At 35.7% G+C, this 22,657-nt stretch overlaps 1 protein-coding gene and 1 pseudogene across 1 annotated transcript; both read right to left on the bottom strand.

Annotated features, from left to right (window-relative positions):
- Positions 1-1,140: 1,140 nt before the first annotated feature.
- On the bottom strand, positions 1,141-4,852 carry MEF29 (Pentatricopeptide repeat (PPR) superfamily protein). Its single transcript, XM_086644400.1, has one exon. It carries the CDS (start codon positions 3,538-3,540, stop codon positions 1,201-1,203), a length of 2,340 nt encoding a protein of 779 aa, XP_086500526.1. The 5' UTR covers positions 3,541-4,852; the 3' UTR covers positions 1,141-1,200.
- LOC147564207 (AAA-ATPase At3g28540 pseudogene) lies at positions 4,122-5,560 on the bottom strand (annotated as a pseudogene).
- Positions 5,561-22,657: the final 17,097 nt, after the last annotated feature.

The raw sequence follows: 22,657 nt of genomic DNA, 5'->3' as shown, positions 1-22,657 counted from the left end.
CTAAAGAATTAGAGCATCTCCAATGGCACACTCAAACTCTAAAACTTATACTGTCACTTAAGGTTTATAAAGATTTTGTTAAAAGCCCTTCTACAATGGGACACTCTACTTGACACTCTATGATGATGTGGAGTATTTTAAAATTATAACCAATAAAAACCTTTGTTTTTTAACTATTTTTTCTCTATTGAATTGAAGAGTGACATGTCTATGATGATATGTTTTTTTAAATCCTCTCCCTACAAACACCGAATAATTTCATTCACCTTTTGTTTAGCAAATTATATTTAAAGTTAATTATAGGGTCGTTCTATGACGAGCTCAAAATAAAAATATATGATAGGTCTAAAGTCCAAACTTAATTAAATGAAATAGGTCATAAGTTTTTTTTTTACTCATTTTTCATCAGACAAATACACAAATGTATCACTAACTTGTTAATTGTTGTATGAGTGTAGATGTGTAAGAACGAGTTGATTGACGTCTTGATCTAATCTTCATATTCCTCGGTGGCTTAGGGCTCACTGGCTGCGGATGCAGTTGATATACCCGAACCAAGACAACCACCTGCTTCGGACCAGGGTGACACTCAATTCTCCGAACTACCCAACTCGCGAAAAATGAAATTCGCACAGTGACGCGTTAGCTGGAGTTGAAGGATGAAACTGGGGATCTCATTGGGGTTCTCTATCTCTTTAAGAATAACCTACCAGTAATCAGAAAATCGACTCATGGTAGATTATGTCTTCGAAGACGGTTTCCTACGCAACACAAATTAAGTTGCATGAAACTAAACAGTAAAATGCATAAGGTTTATTTACATTTTGTGTGATGCAGGAAGATAATGCAAAATGAAAATAATTTGTTTGGCAAATTCCAAAGTACGGAACCATACAAAAATGATTTGTCTGTGAATTTCCAAAATTTATAAATTTTAGATTTTGTGTTAGTATTAGGCTTATTGAGCTATTAAGACTCAATTGTTGAGTCCTTCACCAAATATATCTTAATAATAACATACACCAAATTTGATTTTGGGCCTAATTTCATTTTTCTCTTTTTTGCATGGTACCAGTTTAAATTAAGATTACAAAAAGGGATAGCTTACTAAGTAAGATCAATTACTTTATAGTCATTAGATTTCTCTAGAAATTAATGAAATTTTATTGAGAGAATCAATTTTGTTTAATACAATTAGGGTTACCAATAATCCCCACATGAACAAACACCATCTTTAAAATGATGAAACCTATTTGCATCCCTAACTACAATCACTCTTTCTGTTATCTTAGATATGAATTTTGTTGCATTATGACAATCTAAACAAACCCTAAGATTCTTAATGATTCTAATCTCTGTTCCTGGTTCAGAATTTAACAATCCAAAAGCAATAGCTAACTTCTCACTATGAACATTCACCATATTTTCCTTTTCTTCTTCTTCAACATCATGTAATGCCATATCTATCTCTGTTTTAAATCCAGCCTCCTTAATCTTTGTTGTTAACTTCTCCAACTTCTCATAAATCCTTGTTGATTGAGGATGGGATCTATCTCCACACATAAAAACATGAACATTTCCACCTATTTCGATTAAAGTACACCCTGGTGTCTTGGCCAATCTTTTCCTTTTAGCCGTTTCTCGAACTTTTTCAGCTTCTGGGTAGCTCTGATAAGTTGAGTATATATTGGAAAGAAGAACAAAATATCCAACATTTTCTGAATCCAATTCAAATAGTTTATCAGAAGCTATTTTAGCTAGGGTTTTATTTTTATGAATCATACAAGCTCCTAGTAATGCACCCCACACACCAGAACCTGGTTTAACAGGCATTTCTTCTATAAACTTAAAAGCATTTTCTAACTTTCCAGCTCTTCCATGAAGATCTACCATACAAGCATAATGCTCTTGTCCTGGCTCAACCCCATATTCTGTTTTCATTGCGCTGAAAATCTTTTCTCCTTCCTTGACCAATCCAGCATGACTACAAGAATATAGAACCGAAAGAAATGTCACTCCAGTAGGAGAAACCCCACAACTTATCATCTCATCGAAAAGATTTACTGCTTCTTGGCCAAACCCATGTAAGCCGTAGCCAGATATCATGGCATTCCAAGACACTACATTCTTTTCCTGCATATTGTCGAACAAACTTTTTGCCTCATTGATGCTCCCACATTTGGCATACATGTCTATAAGAGCTGTCGAGACGTAAATATTAGATAGGAAATCCTCTTTGATTATTAACTCATGAATCCATTTTCCAAGCGTAAGCGCTCCAAGTTGAGCACAAGCAGAAAGAATACTTGTAACCGTGATAGGATTAGGTCGAATATCCAATGTCTGCATTTCTTTGAAAAGAGATATAGCTGATTCAGTCAGTCCATTCTGAGTATAACCAGAGATCATGGAATTCCAAGATGCCAAGGTTTTGTCCGGAGCTTCGTCGAAAAGTTTCCTCGCATATTCAATCTCATTCAATCTACTATAAACAGTTGTCAAAGCAGTAGAAACTGAAGAATTCAAATCAATCCCAGATTTAATGGAGAACCCATGAATAGATTTAGAAAGATTTAGATACCCAAATGGAGAAAACACAGGAACCAGACCAACAATTGTACTTGAATTAACTTCAAATCTAGAACCTATCAAATCTGTGAAAAGCTTCACTGCCTGTTGAGTCTCACCATTACAAGTATACCCAGAGATCATAGCATTCAAAGAGATCAAATCTGGTTTATCAATCTGCTCAAATAATAATTTAGCAGTCGAAATATCACCACATTTTGAGTATAAAGATATCAAACCAGTAAGAACATAAGAATGAAATAAAAATCCTATCTTTATTGCTAAACAATGTATTTTCATCCCAATATTGAATTCTAGTAGTTCAGCTGCTGCTGGAAGAACAGCAGCCAGAGTAGTCGAATCAAATCGAATTCCACTCAAAACCATATCTTCAAAAACTCGAATCGATTCGATAAAACAACTATTCCTAACCAACCCAGATATCATAGTATTCCAAGAAACAGTATCTGGGTTTGTAATTTTATCAAACGCTTTTCGTGCATTATGAACTTGTGAAAATTTGAGATAAAAATCAACAACAGCAGAACTCACAAAGGGATCTGATTGAAACCCATCAATGATAGAGTGAGAATGAAGAAGGTAACCAATTTTAGGAGAGCGTAGACATGAAGAAGAAGAAGAAGATATTACAAATGCATAGGTAAAGTTATCTGGTTTAAGAGTGGTTTTTTGGCGAAGGTGAGAGTAGAGAGAGAAAGAAGAAGAATGTGAGTTATTGTGAGAGAAACTACGAATTAAAACATTGAAAAGGAAAAGATCAGGTTTAGGGAAAGATGAAAAAATGAGACTTGCTTGTTTAATAGAACCTAAATCAGAAAGTTTTTGAGTTAGTTTAGTAATAGTTATGAGGTCGTTATGAAGATTGTTAAGAATGATTTGAGCATGTGTTTGATTTAGTTGTTGAAGTGTTATGGATTTGGAAATTAGGTTTAGGAAAATGTTTCTATTCATTATGATGAAACAAACACCAAAGTAAACTCATTCTAGAGTTGGTGGAAGATGAGTGTTAGTGAAAATGTAAGAAGCTAAATTAATAGAAATTGGAGTCAAATAACACTTTCTACATAAACAAAAGCAACTATCGTGGTAAAGAAAGTTGAGAATCTTGAGATAGGTCCATATGAGTTATAGTTAATAGTCGCGGATCATACCGTATATAATATGACCGAGCCAGAATAGTATACTATTTCATTAGTGATTATGTTTGTCATTTTACGTATTTGTAACTCAAAAATCCGTTATTTTGATTTATTGAGTTTTATTAACGTTTGCAATTCCATACAATTTTGTGTAGATTATGAACGAATATATATATCCCAGTATGCTAAGTTCTTGCATTTTTAAGAAAAACAAAGGATAGTGTACTAAGTGTACTTTGAAGTTATGCAAAGCTAAAGTTATTTATTTCAATTGACCAACCCAAACAAAATTTATTGCGTTTAGGGAAATATATAATCTATGATTATAGGGTTATACTCTAAGTTATGAAAAAAAAACCTTCCTCGAATATAGTTTTGTGACTCTTTTGAACTCTAATCTGAGTCGCTTGAATCCTCGCTACTATCCTCGTTGTCGACTCCATCTTCCTCCCCTGTTTCTTCCTTGTCAGTTGAACCGCCGCTCTCCTCTGCTGCTTCACCATCTTCGTTTTGTTTCTTTTCCTTCTCAGCCTTGAGTATTGCTTGTTCTTCTTTCTTTTTCTCAAGAACTTCGATTAAAGTCTTCAAACAAGTTTCAGTCTGATCTTCATCAATGTTTTTAGGCATCAAAATCTCAGCAACATCGGCAGGAGTTATTTCGGTCTCACTAATCAAACACTTAATGACGTCGAACAAAATATGAGAATCAATATTCAAATAGTTCTTTGCCAATACCTTGAACCCTTCGAAACAACAATATGACAATTCAATATGCATATCCATTCTACCTCTTCGAATAAGAGCAGGATCAAGTCTTTCTATATGATTAGTAGTAAAAACAATAATTCGTTCACTACCACAACTCGACCATAACCCATCGATGAAATTCAAAAGCCCAGATAGTGTCACTCCTGTCGAAGATCTTCAATAACTATAACCGACTTATTCGATGTTTCAAGTAAAAGTTTTCGAAGTTCATTATTATCTTTCACTGAAGCTAATTCAAGATCATATATATCATAGTTCAAGAAATTAGCAACGGAAGCAACCATAGTAGATTTCCCTGTTCCAGGAGGACCATATAATAGATACCCACGTTTCCAGGCCTTACCAACTTTAGTATAATAATCTTTTCCTTTACTAAAAGCAACAAGATCGTCGAGAATTTGCTTCTTCTTGATTGGATTCATTGCTAGATTATCAAATGTAGCAGGATGTTCTAAAACTATATGATTCCATAACATCTTCCTCGAAAAAGAATATTCTGAATTGTTACCATTACAAAACAACTTTCTTTGACGATTTCTCGATAAAAGTTCCTTACCTTTTTCCATAACCTCATTCAAATATGACTCTATGATTTTATCGCGATATTTCTCATGAAAGTCCAGAACTAAATATCGTTTCTGGTCCGACACAGTCGAAGAAGTAGAAGAAGAAGATCGTAATTTGGCTTCGCGACTAGTTCTGCACACAGTCCAGAGCAATTTAACACCTTGAAATTCATCATGAATTTTTTCATAGTCATCCATTGTAAGAACAAGTTTCTTGTTCTCCCCTACTTGAGCTCTAAATCTTTTAGCATCTTTCGGAGATTTAGTACTAAGGTAGGCTTCAATTGTTACATAAGCTTGGTTTCTTTTTCCTGCAAAACCCTCTGTAAACTCATTGATGGTTATTTTAATATCACGATGCCTATAACCCAAAATTTTGCGAATGTAAAATTCAATTTTATCTCGAAGCGGTTTAGGGACGAATTTTTCCAACATAGTGTAATAAACCATATAGGTTGCCAATCTTGTTCCTACTTCTGTGAAGATCTCCCCCATCCCCATTATTGACATCTTCTAGCTCTTGCTTACCTCTCTCTCTCCCTCACAGTTTCTTTGCTGGTTATAGATGTTTATTCTGTGGAAAGTTTGGGTTATTTATAGAGGAGAAAATAGGTTTAGGGCCTGTTATTCGTTAAGGTCTTTTTACTAGATCTTCAAAGTCCGGATCTTCAAAGATCTTAGAAATTTCTATTAAAACTTTGAAGGGACCATAACTTTTATGTACTAAACTATTAAGTACTATGACATTTTTTTAAAAGTTTTGAAGTTTTTAAAAAGTCTGGATCTTTTTTGTTAGATCTTTGAAGGGTCCATTTTAATTTTAAGTCGTTCAAACACGAGAAAAATCATCTCTCTCTCCTTGTATACACATCTCCATTTTCTCTCTCCCTCTCTCTCTCTATGTATACACACCTCCATCTTTATCTCTCTATCTGTATACACACCTCCATCTTTATCTCCTTCTTATGTGAAAATCGAATGTTCTGAATTTTTGGGTCCGTAAAACATCATAATTACTATTAAAAAGAAAAATAAATAAATAAATAAATAAAAATAAAAAATAAAAATAAATAAAAAAAATAAAAAGAAAGAGAAAAAGTCAAATGTTCGACATAATTATATAACTCTCTCGTTCCACATTCTTTCAGCAATACTATCTCTCAAATTACCAGCTTGTTGTCGTTGTTGTTCTTGAGTTTGAATCTCTTCATTATAATCTTCATCCTGGGTACATTAATAATAGGTTTGAAAAGTATTATTACAGTCCAAAATCTATACACAGTGAAGAAACAGTGGAGATAACTTTTCCATGCTACGAACAGTGAAGATGTAATAATAGGTTTGAAAAGTAATAATAGGTTTGAAAAGAAACATACAGTCCAAAATCCAAACCTATTATTACTTTTGAAATCAATATATACCTTTTTCTTAAGTTGTGAGAGAAACATGTATACAATTGGGAGAAAGGTGAAAGAAATAATTACCTTGCACTCTTGCAGTACCTTCTTAGTATGTTTTGTTTTATATAGAGAGATAAAAGGGTTTGGTTGGTTATTTTAACCCAATATTTTTGCGTACACCCATTATAGAAAGAATTTCGAAGATCCACCTCAATTGGTAAAACTTTCAATTCAGGTAATTTGTGAGTAAATTTGTCTCCAAAAGATCTTGGGTCGGATTTTGGACTAAAAGTTTTTAATTTTGCATAAAAATTGAATAACGCTAAACTTTGAAGTTCTAAAAAAAAGACTTGTACCAATAACACTAAACTTTGAAATTCTTAAAAAAAGACCGGAACCAATAACACTAAACTTTGAGGTTCTTAAAAAAAGCTGTGAACCAATAACGCTAAACTTCAAAGCTCTTAAGACTTTTGAAGATCTTACAAAAGTTCTGAACGAATAACCCCACTTTAGGAACTTTTGAAACAGGGGAAGTTCCTAAAAATTCCCTACTTGTATGTACTTTCGGTCTTGCTTGAATCGAAGTTTGTTGGAGTATTTTTTTTTGGAAGATAGTAGAGGTTTGTTGGGTTTAGTAATTTGCTAAAATTGAATTAATTGTAAACTGGCTGATTTAGTGGCCGGTTTAGTAAAAATTCTAGACGTAATTAGAGTGAGGACACCAAATATTTGGGTCGGTTAGTGTGGAGTTCAAGAGTTTAACTTGTTTCAATTTTTGTTTCGGAAATTTTATAGGCAATGTAATTTCCACTTATGACTTGGTCAATTCAATATGACCATATTTCTTTAAGGAAAAGGCAATGCCTACAATAATTAAGTTTTGGGGTTATCTTCACCCAAGTTATCTTTTCTCTCTTGAAAATAAGAAACTAAATCAAACCCTAGATGTCAAACCCGAATGCCTAAATCCTAGCTTCATTTCATCGAAAATATCAAAGTCATCGGTTACCGGCGACTTTCGAAACGCACCTCCCATTGTGTTCGTCTCCTCAAACTGTAAGTGCAAGTGATACCATATTTCTTAGACACCACCATGGATGAAGAAAGTTCCAAAAATATTGGGGATACGCCAAGAGACTACACCAAAACGATTTATGCCCAAAATCCTTTTTAAAGCGGTATGTGCGCATTCCCTAATACTTCAGTTGGTGTTTGAAGGAGTAAATTTCGACATTGATTAAAAAAAATTGTTCGACCAAGTTCGTGTGTATAGCACGATGTGACCAGACCGACTTCGACATACTTGTTTTCTGTTATTGAACTCGTTGAGGTTGTACCAATTTGCACTGCCTCCACCGGTGTGGTCACACCGATTTCACTGCCTCTATCGGTACGAGCCCACTGATTCAACAACAGGAAATTAATTTTTGTTAACATCTTTAAATCGATGATTGCCTCAACTCCGGACTAAAACGGCCGGTAGAAACGCTTCAATTAAGACTTCAAGCAACCCCACACAATAGAATTTAGTTTTGGATCCAGATTTTACAGAAATTTGATTTCCCAAATTCTAGGAACTATGTACAGATAAAATGGGAGAGAGGTGGAGAGGAGAGTTGTAGTGAACACATGTTAAGTATATTCGATTTTGAGAAAAAGATTTGAAGAAGAAGAAGAAATCGACGAACAACGTAGAACGATATCTCTTCTCTGAATTTGAGGAGGGGTTAAGTCATAAGACTTTGACTTAAAGATGGACTTAACAACATCAATTACGTTGTTAGGTCAAACCGTGGTTAAGGCATTGCCTCCTACCCATACATTGCCTCTAATCAAATTCGGACTTGCCTTTAGCAAGATTGCCTATAACAAGTTTGGACATTGCCTATAAAATCTCCCTTTTTGTTTTCGGAAAGGCAAATGATCAGTTTCTTTCTGGTGAATGTGATCATAGGGTTTGTTTTCATAATTTTACAATGTAATAACTCTTAATTTGTAATCAACTAGCTATTTTGGCTCCTAATTATTTCAATCAGTTCGTTTTGATCTCCAGAGTCTTCAATTTTTTTATTTTATTTTTGAGTTTTTTCCTTTTTGGCCCCTACTTTATGACCAGTTTTTTTGGCCCCCTATTTTTCATAAATTAAAATTTGGCTCCCTATTTTAAGTTAAATGCCATAAATACCCTTCTTATAATATTTTTTTCAGAATAAAGTTTTCCAGCCGTCGACCTTCAAAGGAGAAGAGAGAGGTGAGGTGGAGAGGGATGTGTGGTGGAGAGAGAGGTGAGGTAGAATGAGATATTTTGTAATTAATTTTATTTTTAAAAAAATATTATAGGAAGGGTAATTATGACATTTACCTTAAAATAGAGGGACAAATTTGAATTTATGAAAAGTAGGGGGCCAAAAAGGAAGCTGGTCACAAAGTAGGGGGCCAAAAAGAAAATAACTCTTTGTTTTTTGTTTCTAACCTTATGGTTGTATGACCACCTCCACAAGCGGAACCAAGATTTTGGGTTAAGGAGATTTAGCCTAAATTCTAAAGAAACTAAAGATTTACTTGTAACAAATTTGTACTTGCAGCTATAAGCGTGAAAGAACTTTTAATGAACATCGCTAATGGATCGTTCTTGTCACTTGTCATTCACCAACATTTGTTAGTTTACTGACACCTGTTATTTAACAATGAAATGTCAATGTTAGTCGATAATATGATGGTTTATAAAAGGATTATTATTTGATTGTCCCCTAAAGTGTGACTAGCTTCCCATGTGGCCCTATAAGTCTGCATAAATGTCGAGATGACCCCTTTTGTGTTTTTTTTGATAAATTGATTAACAAGTCAAGTTTAAACGTTTCGATTATACCCTTTTGTTTTTTCCATTTTTGTTTATGCTTTAGTCTTTTAAACTTCTCTCTTTGAACTTCTTATCTTCATCTTCCTCTCTTTCGCTATCATAAGAGGACCCTCCGTTAATGGAGGTTTCAAAAAAAATCCAACCGAAATTTAAAAACACGCTCTTTAAATATTCTTGTAAATTTCTTTCTCTTCTTTTAATATTCTTTTTTTTTCTTTTTCTCTCTTCTCCTACAAAATATTATTTCCTTGTTCTTCATGAACTGGCCCAGATCTGGGTTTGTTCGTGATAAGTTCGTTCTAGAACTAAATATTCTAGACTTCTCTGTAAAGCAAGATGTTCGATCTACTTGGTCCAGGATTTAAGGTATAATAACAGTAAGAAGTAATTTAGGAAAAAATTCAATCAACCAGTACTAATAATATTTTGGGTTTGCATGCCCTTGAAAGAGGGGAAGTTTTAGATGTTAGCTAAAGAATGTGATAAGATTGGACTTGATATTATCCATACTTATATTTTAAATCTTCTTTCCTACCTTGTATATTCTCTTTCCTTTCATATATTTGTCTATGTTGGATACATATTTATGTAAATTGCTAACAATATAAATATATAAGAGTCATTCATGGAATCCTTAACACACAAAACATATTCGTTATCTTTTATGGTATAAGAGTCGTTCTCTAGCAAGTTTGATCTTTGTCGGTTTTTTTGTTTCCAACCAAGTAATCGTTATCTTGTCTGGTTTATCATTACCAATGTCTTCCTTTCTTTATGGTTTATGGAATTTTTTCTTTATCCGACTATATATATAAAGGTTTTAGGTTAGCTTCTATAACACCCCTATTTTTTTATATATCAAATTAGGTGGAAATAACAGAAGTCTAAGTCAGTTTGGGTTGGATGAAATACTAGTGGAACCCTAATCCTCTTCATTTTTGAAGAAAACATATAGAAGAGAGATATGGTGCAGCCACTCCTTAGTGAAGGAAAGATGAATAAAGAATAAAAGAGATAGAGATAAAATTCTATAGAGAGAGAAGAAGGCATCATTGTGGTCTTGAAGTCATCTACGGCGAAAAGAGATAGATTTCCTATCTCCTAATTCTTTTGTAGGCTATTTCAATTTATTCCATGATAGGTTTAGTATTGTTAATTACATAACTTCTATAAAGGACGATTAAATGGTATATATTTGTTTTATCTAGTATTTCATAAAACATCTATAGAGGACTGTATTTCGGTCTAGATTAAAATTTAATCGTCCTTTAATCGTTCTATAAAGGACGATTAAATGGTATATATTTGATGCAGGGGCACCCGGCGTGGAGGTTTTTTCCATGACCAAACCGGACCATGGCCCATCCGGCCATGAAGAGTAGTTTTAGGAAGTCCCAATTTTAGTATGGTTATTAGAGAATTTAGGTTTAGGAAATTATGATATTTTAGTATTTCCAATAATTGGAAAGGTTCAGTTTTTAGTCTAGTTATTTAGGAAGTTGCAGTCTTTTAATTATTTAGGAAAGTCTAATTCAAGTCTATCTAGGAAAGTCCAAAATCCTATAAAAGGATGTCTAGTTTGTCCATTATTCGCAGATTGAGAGAAAAACCCCTTTGAAGTTTAATAAAGTTGAGTATTTTAGAGTTATTTAATCTTTATTTTATCATTCTTATTTAGTTTATTCATCTTCTTTAATTCCGCTGCGTTTCTACATCAAGTGGTATTCAGAGCCATCAAAATTCTGGAATTTTTTTTTTTTTTTTAGTATTTTCGTGAAGGTTAATTCTTATATCAATGGATTCTTCGTCCTATAGTGATGATAGTTTTTTTGAAGAAAGATCAAATTACGAGGAAGATGATTTATCTTACCAAAACATTTATTTCAATAATTTACAAGAAGATAACTTCTCCTACTATGAGGCAGAAAATTTCTATGAGTCGAATATGAATGATTTTGGATACGAATGGGGCGATTCAAAACATAACTATGAAGACAAAATACCTATTGAAGAAAATCATCAAAAGAAGAATTCGACATGTTCGTATGATTGGGAACCCGGAGACAAACCAAGTAAGTCATATTTTTTTCCTTCTCCTCTATCTTCCTATTATTCTATAGAACGACCAAATCATAACCATTCTTTTAGAAATACCTTGCCGCCACCATATTCACCACCACCACTGTATTCTCCTCCCATCCTAAAACCAAGTCACAACATTGCCTCTTTGCTAAACCCTAGTTGTGTAGACTACAACCCGGATTCTATAGGCACCCCTGGTTTCCCCACACATAATTTTTCAATCCCAACTACAGGCACAACCCAATTCCACCAACCGGTTCAGGCTTCCATCCCAACCTTATGGTGTCCAACACCACCACCTCACCAAAACCCAACTTCCAATTTCAATTATTTAAGTCCCCCCATTCCTCTCTTACCGCCACCTACCCTTTCATACTCTTATAACCATCCACAAGTTTATAATGAGGAACAACAACTCCAAGCACTTCCCCATCATCTTTATCCTAATACTCTACATGCACCCTACACAAGCCCAAACAACCCACCAATCCCTACTACTTTTCCATCACCCAATTTCATCCAACCTAACTTCTCCCAAATAGACCCATACCCATACACAAATCCCGACCTAATCCATACTACTTCCACCCCAACCAATGCTTTTAGGCCCTTCGAAAACCAAGTAAACTTTTTGCACCACCCTAGCTTTGTCGAACACCCATCGTATATGGGTTATTCTTATTCGAGTTCGGAAGCCCAAGTTGAAGGACACGATCAAAAGCAAAAACCAATGACGAATCTTGTTTCTACTGTCGACAAAATTAGTCAACTCAAACCTGAATATTATTCTCAAGTTGTGATGGAGTGGTACAATTATGGAGGAAAAAGTGAGAAGTGGAAAACATATATTGAGAGTGGTTACACAAGGACAGTGACTTTGAAGGTAAAGAAGCGTCTTTTATCGGTTGATTGGAAGTTCTCGCATGTCATAAAACAGAAACGTAGGCGCGAGCTACGATATATATCGCTGAAAGGGAAGACTTATACATCTCTTGTAAGAGATTGCCAAGGATATTTAGAAGATGACGAACTCTTAATAACCGGTGTGAAGTCAAAATTTCCAACAAACGGGAAGAAGTTCTCCTCAACCATTAATAGACAGTCACAAACGGGTTCTTTAGAGAAGAACAAATTCAAAGAAAATAAACCTCTTATTCAAGGAGATCGGGGCGACGAAGGTTATCAACTAGGGCCTCTGCGACCTCGCAAAAGTGAACGACAAATTACTATTGGGATTTTCGTGCCTAAGAATCGACGAACCGTTCTATCCAGGATTTTAGACAGTAATATCGTGTCACCAAAGAAAAAAGTATACTTCACAAATAGTATTGAAAATTTTCCAATGATTACAGGGATCATATCTCGTGATGGTATCATGGGCATCTGTTGCCACAAGTATTTCGGCTTACACAAGTTTGCAGTTCCTGCTGGTAATTTAGTACAGTGTGTTCACTGCCCATCTTTATTTCATCTTAGCTGCCTTGGTTTGATGAATGTGCAAGAAGAAGACTGGTTTTGTCCATCTTGTCAATGTGGGATATGTAAGAAGGGAGTTGTCATTGGAGACGTTAACAAGTTGACAAATACAACAGTTCTCTGTTGTGATCAATGCGAACAACAATATCATGTGGGGTGTATTAGGCAAGGAAGATTGGTGAAACTAGAGAACTGTCCGACCGAAAAAGGGTTTTACAGTATCACTTGTGAGAAGTTCTTTGCAGGGCTTCATAAAGTTTTCGGAAAATCATTGCATGTGGCGTCTCTGTTATTTTTCGTCAAACTACAAGATGACGGGAGATGTCGAAATTTGTTGGATGTTTATTTACTACTTTTGCATGGGAGTGAATCTTCACATCATAGGTTTCAGATTATCGTTGGTGATTTGGCCCATCGTTGTCTTCTTCAGTTTTTCCGCAACTTTCGTGAGAAGTGGGAATTAAGAATCGCCATGGAGGATTTCAGCGTCAACGGGTGCAACATTTTTTTTTCTCTTCAAAAACGGTTCGGGACGAACCTCTTGGGAGAAGGGGATGCTGATGCAGGGGCACCCGGCGTGGAGGCTTTTTCCATGACCAAACCGGACCATGGCCCATCCGGCCATGAAGAGTAGTTTTAGGAAGTCCCAATTTTAGTATGGTTATTAGAGAATTTAGGTTTAGGAAATTATGATATTTTAGTATTTCCAATAATTGGAAAGGCCCAGTTTTTAGTCTAGTTATTTAGGAAGTTGCAGTCTTTTAATTATTTAGGAAAGTCTAATTCAAGTCTATCTAGGAAAGTCCAAAATCCTATAAAAGGATGTCTAGTTTGTCCATTATTCGCAGATTGAGAGAAAAACCCCCTTGAAGTTTAATAAAGTTGAGTATTTTAGAGTTATTTAATCTTTATTTTATAATTCTTATTTAGTTTATTCATCTTCTTTAATTCCGCTGCGTTTCTACATCAATATTTGTTTTATCTAGTATTTCATAAAACATCTATAGAGGACTGTATTTCGGTCTAGATTAAAATTTAATCTAGTACTGATAAATGAAGAATCTCGATATGATTCTTATATGGTTGGAAAGGTTTGTTTGTCTATTTTCTTGTAGTTCAACCGATGCATTAATCGGAGTTCCGAGTGAGAAGTTATTATAGTTTTCGTACAAGGTGTCAGAACAACCCCTACTGTATTTCGGTCTCGATTAAAATTGAATGGAATCTGGTATTGATATATGATGAATGTCAATGTGATACTTATATGGCTGGAAAGGTCTATTCGTCTAATTTCTAGTAGTTCAAATGGTGCATTAATCGGAGTTCCAAGTGAGGAGTTATGATGATTTTTCGTAAAAAGTGTCAGAACAGTCTCTACTATATTTCGGTCTAGATTAAAACCGAATTTAGTATTGATAGGTAACGAATTTTGGTTTGTTCTTACATGGTTGGGAATGTCTGTTCGTCTACTTTCCAATGCTTCAAACGATGTATTAATCGGAGTTCCGTGTGAGGAGTTATGATAGTTTTTGTGTAAAACGAATTTATTGATATAATTCACATGGTTTTTATTCTTTGGGAAATGTATCTCCTAGGTAGATATCTTCTAGTAGTGAGTCTATATTTGTTGACTATTTTTGTTATATGTTTGTTTGAGGTTGCGATCCACGTGAGGATCTATTATAAGCATCATCTCTTTTGACTTGTCATGTGTTGTTGGCTTGAATTATTGAACTTGTTTGTAATTCTTTACAAAAGCCAATGTTTTTTATATATTGGTCTGAGATACATGAACGAGAGTTTGATGTTTGTGTCTTTTGGCATAATATTTTGTCGACTTACATGTCAAGTTTGAGTGCGATAAAGATTTATCTTAGTTAAAGGTGTGATCTTTTTATATTTATTGAAAAGGAGAAAGATCGTTGTATTATGAGGGTTAGTATTGGATTAGAATACGAAAACCTTGAAAACCTAATAATCAATAACATAAATTATTAGCTTCTACAAGCGCGAGGTAAAACTTGTTGTATGATGTTAGTTGTCACCATTGAATTTCAGATAATGTCAATAATGAATATGAATGCAATGCTTCCTTGATTTGGGGATTGAGCTTGCCTACCCGGAACTTAGGCTTGTGGAAATCTGCTGCAGTTAGGTTTTAACCCAACTATTTTGTTTTTCAGGTATTGATTGTGCACTCATGGTAGGCGTTGCTCGTGGATCCAGTTTAAACGTCTCAAATCTTCAATTTCAAGGCGGTTAGCTTGAGATTTGAGATTTGGAGCGGTACAACTTCTTCACGAGGTTTTATTATTGAGTTTGTTTGCTATGGAATCTTCACGAGGTTCTTCTATTTCAAGTGCTACTATATCTTCCTCCACGCCAACTATGATAACTCTATGATCAACTTGAAATTTGATGCATAATTTTTTTTTGCTATGGCGTCCTCGGGTTTTATCTTTATTGGGAAGTCAAGGTTTAGCTCATCATCTTGATAATGCGGTGTCTCTTCCTGATCCGACACTTGCTTTCGCTACAGATTTGTTCATCGTCAATCCACTCTATGAATCTTTGTCAACTATAAATCACCTTGTTTTTTTGGTCATTATTGTTCTCTCTCTAAAGAGACAACGATAGATATATAGGCTTAAACCGAGCAGCTGATGTCTGGGTTCAGCTAAATAAAACTTATGTTAGTCCATGCATCACTCGCTTTTTTCAACTCAAGGAACAAATTAAGTGGATCAAGCGAGACAATTAATATATATAGCAGATTATGCTCGTAATTACGAGATTTTATGTGAAACTATAGCCACCACGAGTCATCATATTTCTAAAGTTGAGAAAGCATATTGGTTCTTGAAAGATTTCGGTCTAGGTAATGAGACTGTAGCCAGATCTATTCTCACTAATCCACCTTTTCGCACTTTTAAAGATGTTTTATCTATGCTTCAGGCTCAAGATGGTACTTCTGGCTCTATCCATCATTCGGGCATCGTCAATATCGATCTCCACTATGCTTCTTCTTGTATGATCACTCCTCTGTGTCTCGCCCTCGCCATGACAAACAACCCTCTCGGTCATCACCGACATTATTTTGTCATTGGTGCAAAACGTCTGGCCGATGATTTTTATTCACCGGTCCACCACCGTGCCGCCAACACGTTGTAATCAATATTCACCATGGCGAACGCACCGAGAATGTCCTCATCATCGGACCCGCGACTAGCATCTAATCGACGTCTTTATGGTCGATCTTTATCACCTCGCTGAGAAGCACCGGTGGTCGATGTTGGATCTATTAAAGTCGTCACCGATGCACTTCAGTGTCTTGTCATCACTAATCCGTCAGATCCGCCTTGGTACGCCGATAATGGTGCCTTTAGTCTTATGACGTCAGGTTCAAGTAACCTTTCTCACCTAACTTCTTATTATGGTTCTAATAAAGTTCACATCGGTGATGGTCGACTCTCACCATTCAACATAAAGGTTCTCTTTCTATTCACACACCTCATGGTGTCCTCACCTTACCTGACTCTCTTCACGGCCCTTCTCTTACAAGAATTATTATTTATAGACAAACTTGTTGATGATATTCATTGTTTTGTTCTCTTTTTAAACATGGTTTTATTGTTTTTCAGGAGAAAGGATTATGGGCACCTGCAGTATGCTACAAAATCTGTTTGTTTTGCATGACGCTCATTCATCATATTTTGTTCTACTTCAGTCTCAGTCAAAGCACTGCTTGGCATGGTAGGCTTGGTCACGTGTATTTTAGAGTATTAGATATTTTAATAAAGGTTGATTTAATTCAGGCTGTAACCAAGAATTCCGTGTCTTTTACTTGTATTTCTTGTAATATGAGTAAAAGTCATAGAATATCATTTACTGTGACTAATAAACGAGCTTCTTCTCCACTTGCTCTTGTCCACACTGATTTATGGAGTCCTTCCCTAATTTTTTTTTCGCGCGTCGGCCGGTAGGCGCTCCAAGTACTGGCCCATAACTACTTTTCGCACTTCATGCGCACTCTTTACTTTCTTCTTCATTTTTCTTTTTCAATAAAAAAGAGAATTTTTGCAATGATCGAAAACCTCTTCGCTTTTGTTCTTCGTTCTTCTACTTTGGAAGCATCAAAACCAAGAAATCCTCTTCAAAGCATCAATAACCCTAGAAACCCTAGAAATCCTCTTCAAACCCCTAGAAATTCTCTTGAAAACCCTAGAAACCCTACATCAAGAATGTATATAGACCCAAAAACAAAACTCTAGTTATAGAAAGAGGGAACTAGTTCGAAGAAAGGGGCCTGCAGTTGTTGGGCTCTGAATACGGGCAAACACTCTTGGGAGGCACGTATAGCAACTTTGGGAGGCGCCTTTAGGCACTCCCATAAGCATTTGAGAATCTTCGTAGACAATAACCCATCGATGAAATTCAAAAGCCCAGATAGTGTCACTCCTGTTGAAGATCTTTCTTTCTCATATTTATCATCTTTTTTGAACTTTTTCTTACGATCATTAGTGAGACTAATGGTACAATCAATATCTTCAATAACTATAATAGACTTATTAGACGTTTCTAGTATAAGAAGATTAACACATCAAGATGTAATAATAAGTGAATTGAAACGAAGGAGTAGGCAAACCAAAACCAACGGGAGAAGTCGGCCCAACTGTTGCCTGGTCCTGTAGCTTAATAAAAAGGTATCATCAAAAAAAATAAATGAAGATTATCAAGTCTAGGGTACTTAGCTTATTCGAGCTGGAGATGGCGTCCTTCTAATTTCCGTCGAAATAATCGAGCTTTGTGAAGAGGAACCTGAACCTTCTTTGTTCCCTAATTTGAGAATTGGTTTCCCAATCTTCAACCGATGTTAAGGAAGAACAACAAGGTAAAAAACCCTAGGTTCCTGAAACACAACCTCTGTTATGATCGAATATTCCGTCTAGATGATCCGTATTCCTTAGATTTCCGCTCCTTCCATTAGAGACCTGTGGAAAACCTGCAAAAAGAAAGAAAACCGTCCGACGCTCAAGCCAGTCAGATGGCTCTTTACAATAAAAGAATGAGTATTGAATGATCCTTTTTGGGTTTTCCTTCGTAGTTATCTTGTATCTAGGATAAATAGAAATATCCTAAGTTTAAGGATATTTTGTAGATATCCTGCTGAGGTGATAGATCTTCAAGGAGATATTTCCTCCCTTAAGACTCTTGAAACCCAAGCTTGCCTAATGATGGGACTAGAAAGTTTCCTAAATAGGTCTACACCCGCCAGTGCACGGGTGTCAAGTTGTAATAAATTCCGGTAAGACCGGTTCGTTCCTCAGAGACTAGTTGAATCTATTCTAAAACTAGGAAGTAATAAGATTTTTAAAATGATTTGGTTTTGGTTTTGAAATGAATAAAATATTAAAGTAAAATTACGGAAAGAAAATATTTACAAATGATACAAGGAACTCAAATGGGGTAGAGCCTAGGGTTTTCTGAATCCGTCCCCCTAACAATTCTAACGACAATTTATTTGGATTTGATTAGCGAATTCTTTATATAACTCAGATTCTAGTCCATGAACGGTCTAAAAACCCGGAAGATTTTATCATTAAAAACAGTAAAACTTATTAATAAATTGTACCGAGAAAATGATTATGATGAACTACATCAAGACCCTAGATAAAAGAGTTATTTACTCATGGCAATTATAATAAAACTCGAAAATTAAGTAAGAAGTGAAAGGAGAAAACATAACTTTTTCTAGCTGGAAACAATTTCCTTCTGATTTTCCCCTGGCAGCCAAACGCACCCCTGAGGGAAAGCGATTTTCTCGTCTTCTCGGAAATAATTTCTCAAGGGAAAATTATTTTTCCAAAGATTTTCTCGTCTTCTCCAACTCTTTTTCTCTCCCTATAACTTTCTGAAAGCTCTCTTTTATCTCCTTCAAAACTGTTCCTGTCTCTCTCTATAACTCTCTGTTTCTTGATTTCTCTCACAAAAATCAGAAACACAATAGAAAAGAAGAAGACAATGATAATACTTTTGATTTTATTGAATTTCTCTCTCTCTCTTCAACAACTCTTTCTGTTTCTCTCTATATCTCTCTACAATCACTCTATTTCTCTCTCACAAAGAAAATAAAACGATTGAATATTAGTTAAAGAATGAGATGATGAAGAAAATTAGACGATAATCTCTGTTAATCTCTTCTTCTCTGATTTAATCTAGTTTGGTTGAGCTTAATAGAAGTTGATCCCCCATAAACCGAGATGCCCCAACCTCTGTTTCTCCTCTGTTTATATAAAGAGATCAAGAAGAAAGAACAGAATCCAATCGTCTCTCTATATTCTCTCCTTCAATCTTCCAATCGAATATGTTTCTCTCTCTACGAGATAAACCGGATATCTCTTTCTATATTCCATGCTCTATCTACTTCAGAAATCTCCATCGAATCATCCTCTCGATTTTTCTTTATATCTGGTTTAGCAACTCTTCAGCCGATTCCTCAATCCTCTTTCTATATCTCACGTTTTCTGTTCCTTAAAAGAATCACAACCCAATGGTAAGAAGAAGGAAAGAGATCCCACCATGATTCCCTCTCTCGGTTCTTTCCCAAATCAACGACCCATCTCTCCAAATTTGAAATCTTTCCTTTTCTCATTTGTTTCCAAAAATTCTCATTCCTTCCTTCTCTCTGTTTTTAATTGGGTTGTTAAATGACAATAAAATATTCACTTTAAAAATGGAGATAAGAGAAATGGGAGGGGACAGCTAATCAACGTGTAGCTAAAAATAGGGTGGTTATGGTGTTTCACACGTGAATGCTGGATTGGTTATGGTGTTTCACAAGTGAATGCTGTTGGAATGATGGAATTTTGCTACACCATAGGCGCATCAAAGTTTGATAGGCTATACGTATAAACGTTGGATCTACCGCACCGTGCCATGTGTCCTCCTCGAATTATGGTCAACTAGATATGACCAAAAGTTTGACCCGAACTAACTCTTTCATCCGGACTCGATTTGACTTCTGTTTTCGCCGTTGGGTTCGTCTTGGACTCTACTTCTCATCCGAGTATCAACATAGACCAAACTACTAGAGAACCATTACCACCAAATGATCGAACTGCCCCTAAAGTGTCAATCTCCCGATTTTAACCGTTTTTTCACACTGAATCCGGTAAAGACACCTGAGAAAGAAAAACAAGCAAATCATCAGAGTAACCGCTCGAAATGGACTAACCAACCCTAGTTAAGAGATTCAGATGGGACATTTTCATGTCTCATCACCTAAACACTTCCAGATCTGTAACCGACTGAGATCCTTCTGGAAGATTCAGGATTAAGTCGGTAGATCGCCTAACACTGCTGCCTCCCCAGTTCTGGGCGTGAGACATTGGCCGGATCTGTTTGGACCCCCTACTCCTCTAAAGACCCCAGGTCTGATCTGTGCATGCCAAGGGCGTTACAGGGTTGGTTTCCTCTAGCCGACCTCCCAGTTAGGGGAATATGCGGATTGTCAAGGATTCAGCGGTCCTGCTGTCTTAAGCCGGGTTGACCCATTGGACTTCAGATCTGACCTTGACTCTTCAGACGTTAGTCAACGTCTGAACATTTTATGCATCATCATCATTGTTTCTCTTATTTGTAACCCCATGCGTCTAACAAACTTTCCCCTCTTAGCTTCCCATGTGATTTTATATTATAATCAACTTCATAAGGGTTTCAAAGGCTTAGATCCTATCACCAAGAAGTTACTCGCCATGTTATGTTTGACGAAGCTATTTACTCGTGGTTTTGTATCTTCATGATCTCGTTAGTTTTTGACACACGTCCCTTAAAGTCCCTCTCGCGTTCACCGACTATCCCTGATACTGAAACCATTCCCATATCAGATCCAAAGGATGACTGTGTCCAGGAGGCACCTTTAGTTACTGCGGTTTAGGTACCCCAGTCTGTCTGTTAGAGGCGCCTATCCATGCACCCACTACGGAAGTGCCCTCAACCTCGACTAGAGGCCCTCCCGCAGTTTGTTCTACTCGAGCACTGGAATCTATCCTTACCACCCTCTAGTTGATGGTTATGATGTCACCTAATGTTATAAGTGGAATCACAGATGTCTAAAAATCTAATAGTAGGTTGCCTGGATCCCATGCCTAAATTAATAAAGAACATACATGAAATGAGATAACATATCTCTCTGATCAGATACAACAAGGACCTTGCTGCATTTTTTTAAGATGTCATAAGATATTTTATGTACAAGTTTCAAACTTGATTTGGAAATACATAAATCTATAAACGTAAAGTTCTATACATTTTTCATCGCATTGACTGACATTGTCCCATTTTGCAAATCCGCCTTTGAAGTATTAATCAACTAGGTAATGGTAGGTAATGGATAAACGGTCAAAATGCTTAGTTGGAAACATTATAATCTTGCGAATACCTACAAAAGATAAAAGTTTACCTGTCTTATTTTCTGAATTCTAGTTGCAGCTATAAAATCAGGAACTCCGGCAAAATGTCAAAAACTGATAGTTCAGTTAGTAAAGCATTTCCTTCGAAAACCTGGAAGTCCCAGGTTCGATTTCCAATGGAGGTAAAATCCATGATTTAATGAACTTGGGTTATTAAAAGTATAAATAATGTAGTTAGATGGTTTTAAGCCATTCGTTTCGTTGGGCTTTAGACCAGTAATTTAGTTGGGCTTTTGACCTGTTTCTTTCACAAGTTTAATTCGGCAGCTGTCGTGCTTATCACATCTTACTGATGTATCAATGTCTTTGTAATGACTTTTGTGGTCAATTTTCAAAAAAAAAAAGTTGTTGCAAAATAGAGATATGTAATAAAGATTTCGTAAATTATTTTCCTTAATGACAACAGGCAAGTTGAATCAAGTGCGGGAAACTGTCCATGTGTGAGTCAAATAGGGGCCACTCCTCATGTCCACTAACTACTCTTCGCACGTCCGGCACACTCTCCTTTCATTTTTCTTCTTCGTTCTTCTTCATTTTACTTCTTCAATCAACAAGGCGCAATGATCAAAAACCTCTTCTTTTTTCTTCTTCATTCTTCTACTTTGGAAGCATAAAAACCCTAGAGATCCTCTTCAAAGCATCAATAACGATAGAAATCCTCTTCAAAACCAAAGAAATTCTCTTCAAAACTCTAGATGCCGTACCTCAAGATCGTATACAGACCCAAAAACAAAACTCTAGTTATAGAGAGATGGAACTAGTTCGAAGGAAGGGGCCTACAGTTGTCGGGCTCTGACTACGGTCACACTTTTGGGAAGCGCGTATAGCAATTTTGGGAGGCGCCTTTAGATGCTCCCTTAAGCATTTGAGAATCTCCATAGACAATGCTCCTATACCACTTAAAAGGCAGAAGAGAAGAAAGGTGAGAAAGAAGCTAAGAAGCTCCGTGTACCCGGCATACAGTTCAAACAAGGTGGTTTAGAAGAATGCTCCCTCTGGTTCTGAAGACGAAAGAGAGCCAGTAGTAGATGGGCTAATATATATTACCGTATTCTAAATATATATTTCCGTATATGTAATTTAATCATCCTTGCTTTTATTTATCGAGTGTTCTTATTGTTTGGAATATACAATTTTAATCATCCTTCGTTCTACAAATAAAGTTATGTAGTATTTCAATTAAACAACCAAAACAAAATTTATTGCATTTACGAAAATATAAATCTAGCAGTTATAGGGTATATACTCTAAGTAATGAAAAACAAACACCTTCTTGAATGTAGTTTTGTAACCTTTTCAAACT

The sequence above is a fragment of the Eschscholzia californica genome, unplaced genomic scaffold, assembly GCF_041429995.1.
Source record: "Eschscholzia californica isolate CP2 unplaced genomic scaffold, dmEscCali1.0.p SCAF_1, whole genome shotgun sequence".
Classification (NCBI taxonomy): domain Eukaryota; kingdom Viridiplantae; phylum Streptophyta; class Magnoliopsida; order Ranunculales; family Papaveraceae; genus Eschscholzia; species Eschscholzia californica.
Note: the sequence above shows the minus strand (reverse complement) of the source record. Positions and strands in the feature narration are given on the sequence as shown.